The sequence below is a fragment of the Ictidomys tridecemlineatus genome, chromosome 11 (genome assembly GCF_052094955.1).
Source record: "Ictidomys tridecemlineatus isolate mIctTri1 chromosome 11, mIctTri1.hap1, whole genome shotgun sequence".
NCBI classification, from domain to species: Eukaryota; Metazoa; Chordata; class Mammalia; order Rodentia; family Sciuridae; genus Ictidomys; species Ictidomys tridecemlineatus.
Window position 1 is genome coordinate 29245034 of NC_135487.1, and position 6000 is coordinate 29251033.

General features: G+C 51.6%; 1 protein-coding gene across 4 annotated transcripts in view; it reads left to right on the forward strand.

The window, feature by feature from the left end:
* The window catches only part of Kcnq4 (potassium voltage-gated channel subfamily Q member 4), a 51882-nt gene extending 46790 nt beyond the window's left edge, over window positions 1-5092 (forward strand). For all 4 annotated transcript variants that reach the window (XM_005317874.4, XM_078026028.1, XM_078026029.1 and 1 more), the window contains 3 exons: window positions 315-446; window positions 2280-2409; window positions 3011-5092. In XM_005317874.4, coding sequence (XP_005317931.3) covers window positions 315-446; window positions 2280-2409; window positions 3011-3223 — 475 coding nt within the window. In that variant the 3' untranslated portion in view covers window positions 3224-5092. The remainder of the gene's footprint in view (window positions 1-314; window positions 447-2279; window positions 2410-3010) is intronic.
* The last annotated feature ends 908 nt before the right edge of the window (window positions 5093-6000 follow it).

The following is a 6000-nucleotide window of genomic DNA, read 5'->3' on the forward strand; positions in this document are numbered from 1 at the left end:
CAATATTCCTTCTCTGACATGGTCATCCTCAACATTCGATGTTCACAGATGCTCCCTGTGTTTTACCTAGCCAAAGGCATTGGACCCAGTCCCTGCCACCCCAGATTAATCCAAATATAGGACATGAAAAAAACAGCAAAGAAACCTGTGGAGTGCAGAGGTGGTTAAGGGAGGCTGGGAACCCAGTTGCTAGTGGTAGCACAAGAAGGAATTGCCCTGGTGGTCAATAAGTGGGTAACAAAGACATGGAGAGGGGGCTGGAAAAGAATCCCATACTGGAACAGGATGGTCTCTGAGACCTCCTCCCTTGACAGGATTCTAAAGTTCCTGGTGGCCAAAAGGAAATTCAAGGAGACACTGCGACCTTATGATGTGAAGGATGTCATTGAGCAGTACTCCGCAGGGCATCTGGACATGCTGGGCCGGATCAAGAGCCTGCAGACTAGGTGAGTACCCTGCCAGCCCAGACCTGGGAGGTTGAGGCAGGATGATCACAAGTTCAAGGCAAGCCTTAGCAACTTAGTGAGACCCTAAGCAACTTAGTGAGACCCTGTCTCAAAACAAACAAACAGCTAGGGATGTTGCTCAGTGGTTAAGCACCCTTGGATTCAATCATTGTACCAAAACAAAAACAAAAACAAAAACAAAAAAAAACAGAAGGAAGATCTGTTATGTTTTAAAAGGATCCCTCTAAGGGTGTGATGGTGACAATGGACTATAAGATAGCAAGGGTAGAAACAGATGGAAGTGCCTACTTCAGACATCCAGGTCAGAGATTATGGGACCAGGGTGCAGCTGGGGAGTTGGAACAAGTGGTCAGATTGTAGATCTGCTCTTTCTCTCACACTTTATCAGAAAATCCTACTGGGGGAGAATGACAGAGGGTAGAAGGGAAGGTGGACATGATCAATATGTGAGATATGCATGCATGGAAATATCACAGTGAAACCTATTTATTTGTACAATTAATACATATTAGTGTTAAAAAAAGGAAAAGAAACCCTACTTATGGGGTATGGTGGGGTGAAAGAAAGAAGAGAATCAAGGATGAAGCCAAGGTTTTTGGATTGAGCAAGAGGAAAAAGGAAACTGTCATTTATTGGCACAGAGAAGACAACAAGTACAGCAAATTTCAATCAGGAGAACTGGGACTGGCTGAGTTTGTGATGCCCATCAGCCCTCAAACGGGAGTGTTGCACTGGCAGTGGATGTAGGGATGTGGAGTATGTAGGAAAAGTTTGGATGGGGAAATAGATTTGGCCCTGGGTTTGACCCCTATAAATACACACACATACATACACACACACACACACACACACACACAAATTTGGTGTTGACAAGGTATAGAGGAATTGAAACTATGGACTTGAAGATACGACCTAGCAAGTGGGAGTAAATTGAGAGAAGAGGCTTCAAAGGCAAGCTGTGCTGCGTGCAATGTTTAGAGGTTGTGGAGATAGAGGTGGACTCAGACAAAGAGACCAATACCAGCTGGGAGGTAGGGGTAGAACTGGGAGAGGGTGTTTCAGAATCCAATTGAAGAAATGTTTGCAGGAAAAAGAAATGTTTGCAGGAAGAATGGGTGATTAACTGTATCCAGTGAAATGAGGACTGAGAGTTGATCATTGGATCTAGCAACATGGAGTTCATTTTGGAACGTAACAGTAGTTTTGATGAAATGGTGAGGTAAAAGCCTCCCTGGAGTAGGTTTAAAAGTGAAAGGAAGATCATGGCACACCTGTAATCCCAGCTACTTGGGAGGTTGAGGCAGGAAGATCTCAAGTTTGAGACCAGCCTGGGTAACTTAGTGAGACTCGGCCTCAAACTAAAATATCTTTACAAAGGGCTGGGGATAGCTCAGTGCTAGAGAAGCCCTGGTTCCAACCCCAGCCCCAAAGGCATGGGGGAGACATAGAAAAATTTTACTGTGAGAGCAGAAAAGATGGGATCAGCTCTAGCCTTATAACTCATGTTCCCAGGTATCTACCTCTTTCCCTTTCCCAGTCCACTATTTCCCATCTCTCCTCTATAAAGCGGTTGTTTTACTGGCCATGTTTATGTATTGGTGCTTTTGCTCGGTCAGTTGGGGAACCCCAAAGCAAAAGCTAGTTTCCCTGCTTCAACTCAAGCCTCCATTTGGCGGTGCAAAGGCCTCCTTCCTCAGTGGCCATTCCCACAGGTGAAGACTGTGTCCTCCCATTCAAAAGGCAACCTAGAATTCTTGTGGAAGGGAGGAGCAGCAGGTATCTAGGACCTTTGATGGTTCCTCTTCTTCACAGGGTGGACCAGATTGTGGGTCGGGGACCCGGGGACCGGAAGGCCAGGGAGAAGGGCGACAAGGGACCCTCAGATGCGGAGGTGGTGGATGAAATCAGCATGATGGGACGCGTGGTCAAGGTGGAGAAGCAGGTGAGTGTAGGATGGACCGTCACAGGGGCCAAGAAGCTGATCGTCGTCTAGAAGCACGGTGGGGGGGGCGGGGGACCCAGGAACCAGAAGAGGGGAGAGTGCGTTTCTCTGAACCACACCCCAGAACACCCGCCCAGACGGCCCCACCCGGGCCGGTGCGTCCAGTACTTGGCCAAGCTCCGCCCCACAGACAAGCCCCGCCCCTCAAAAAGCCCGCCCACTCCTGCTAAAGCATCCGGCTAAGCCTGTCAGCTCCTGCTGAGCCCTGCCTGTGGGGCGCCGTAGCCTCGCCCAAACCCACCTACTTCTCTTAACCACTCCCCTCTCAGTCTCCTCGGTCTTATGGACGGTTCCAGTTACGGCTAAATTTCTTCCGGGAACACACCCCAGCTTCCCAGCTTCCTCCTGCCCCCAAATTCCACCCTAGACGGGGCTCGCAGCTCGCGTCTCCCAGATAAGTCCCGCCCAGGCCCCACCCGCCGCTTGAGCCACGCCCGCCACGCCTCCTGCCGCGCCCCTTCCGGCCAACTCCCGCCTTCCAGCGGTGCTCCGCCCCCGAGTCCCAGCCGAACCCCTCCTCCCAGCTGCGCCCCGTCCCCAGGTGCAGTCCATCGAGCACAAGCTGGACCTGCTGTTGGGCTTCTATTCGCGCTGCCTGCGCTCCGGCACCTCGGCCAGCCTGGGCACCGTGCAAGTACCGCTTTTCGATCCCGACATCACCTCGGACTACCACAGCCCCGTGGACCACGAGGACATTTCCGTCTCCGCACAGACGCTTAGCATCTCCCGTTCGGTCAGCACCAATATGGACTGAGGGGCTTCTCAGGGGCGGAGCAGCCCTCGGCCTAGCGCTCGGACCCGCCCCTTGAGGCCTCCGGACTCTTCTCTTACTTGAACTCGCTCCCTTGCCGGGAGAGAGGCCACACGCAGTATTGAGCAGCCTGGGTGGGCGAGATGCCCGCTGCGGGTGCCAGAGCCCAGCTCCCACCCCAGGAGCGTGAGATGCCAGGCCATATGGAGGGCAGCAGCAGCGGCTGCCTCCTGGCCTTTGGGTCCCTCGGTTCCCTGCCCACCCTATCAAGGCCCAACATGGCCTGCCTGGCAGGGGATACTGCCCAGGAGTAGGAGCGGGGTACTAGGGCACTGGGCTAGTACTGACCCAGCTTCCAGCTATGCAAGGTGAGGTCTCTGGCCTGCCCTTCAGACAGAGCAGGGAAGTCCTCCTGCCAAGTCCCCACCCCACTTGGGGATGGGCCCAAGGTGCCCCCGCAGGTACCCACAAAGCACAGAACCCTGCCAAAAGGCAGATGGGCATCATATATGCAAATTATAATGAATATGCAACTTTGGGGACCCCCATGGGGTCCCTCTGCCCCTCTCCTATGGGAGATGGGCTTCCAGCAGTAGCTGGTCTCAGGCTGCTTGGCCGTGACCCCATCCCCATTCTTTGGCTTATCCACCCCATTCCTACTCAGCATGGGGCCTGTTTCTCTCCTGCCCTCTCCCAAGAGCAGTGCTTGGGCCTTTCTTCCCTTTTGCAGATGTCACCTCCAGGGGCTTCCTTTTCCTGCTGGATGTCCTCTCCTCTCTTTGGTCCTCCAGACACCTTTGACAACACAAGTTTCTGTATTTTCCCCACACTTCCCAGACAGTGCTCCATGGACAGTCACACAAGTTCCTTTAGCTTCTCCAGAGAAATCCTCACGTTCGTACTGATGCACAAAACCACACATGCTTGGACACATGAGCACAGAGTCACTCAGCCTTTCCTGAGTCTCTGCAGCTGAGCTAGTGGACTGTCCTTTCCACTAAGAGGAAGCCCCTCACTCCCTCTGACCAGAAGAGGGAGCTTTAAAGTCTGTCCTGGCCCAGGGCTTTACCAGCTCCCCTTCCTCAAGAAGGTAGACTCCTCGCTGGACCAGGAACTCTAACTGCTGCCTCTGCCCCTGAGGGCCCTCCTTGGTGTCCCCACAGCACAACTCAGGCCTAGGCCTCTAGGACCCACACACCACTGGAGAGACCCCAGGCCCACTCCTTCCTGGTCCCAGAGAGCATAATAATGCACTTGGACGATATACCACCTGTGTACCTGCCTTTCACCTGCACTGCTCCCTACCTACTTCTCCATTTCAGTTGGCAGCCCTGCATCTTGCATAAGTGCCCATCCACTGCGGGCCCTCAGCCCCACTTTCAAATCCCCACTCCTGCGTTCCTCTTCTGCAAAGCCAAGCAGGTGGCAGGAGGGTGAGGGGTAGTGGATCAATGGCAACCCTCTGTGGGGTACCAGGGAACAAGGGGGCTGAGGCCAAGCTGCCTGCATCTCATAACTGGGGACCTGCATGCACCAGCACCAGGGCTTGGGTTGGATCTTGCTCAGCCCCAGGGTGCCCAGCCTCTGCCCTACCATGCCCTCTGCATGTACCATCATGCCCCGGATGGAGCCTATCCTGGCTCGCCTCATTTGCACTGCACTGTCCCTAGAGAGCCACCTCTCCATCCCTTCAGAGACAGATCTTCAGAGAGGGCAGGAGAATAGGATTACCCTGTGACCAAAGGAGGCATGGGAAGCAGCCCTCCCTCCTTCCACCATTGAGGTTCCCTCACCAACCTGGTTCTCAAATATGCAAGTACCTCACTTTGTTAACTTATTAACTTATTGGTTTCATTAAAGTTTTCAGTAGGAGGTTGTTGGTCTTGGTTTTGTTTGGTGGCTGTGGATGAGGAATTTGATTTGGGGGTAGGGACAAAGAGATTTGGATTAGTTTGGACTCTTTCTTGTATACAGAAAAAATCCAATCCCATATGGCTTGAGCAAAACATGAAATATTGACCCAGAGAACTAAAGAGGGGATAGATGTGGCTTCATGTACAGTTGGATCCAGGTGCTTAGATGTGTGAGGAATCTGTCTCCTGTTTCAGCCTTCCTCTCAAGCAGGCTGAGCTCTCATGATGATGAATGAAAAGTGGATACCAGTTTTCTAATGTTTTCTTCAGTTAGCATTGGACCAGGAAAACAGAAACAATGGTAGATTTTTCAACAAAATTTACTATGGGGAGTGGGTTACACTGTTGTAGGAAGGCCAAAAGGACAAAGAGAACACTGAGAGAACCTAGAGAAAGTAGCTGCAGGATACAGGGACTCCTCCTAGAGCGGCGGGAATATAGGACAAGGTTGGGGTCATCAGAACCCACAAGCTTATGGAGGAGGTAGTTCCGGTGCACAGAGATCTAAAGAGGAGGGACTCTGGTTGATCTTTTAAAGGACACAGTGATTGCAGAAAAAAAGCTGAAGTCTGGGATTGACTTCTGGCTATCGCTGATAAAGATGGGAAGCAAAGGGAAAAACCTCCACTTCTGCCTTCTCCTCTCACCTTTTAATGTCAAAACTTCAGCATCAGAGTATAAAACGCTGTTCTTAGGAAATAGACCAGCTCTGACACTCAGTATCCATGCACATCAACCCATGCACATTGGAACATCTATCTAATGATGGTAGCTTTCACTTCATGAAACAAAACTCTCCTTCATACAAATGAGGACACTCTAAACTCCTTCAAATAGGAAAAGCATAAAACCCACAGTCCAACAGAT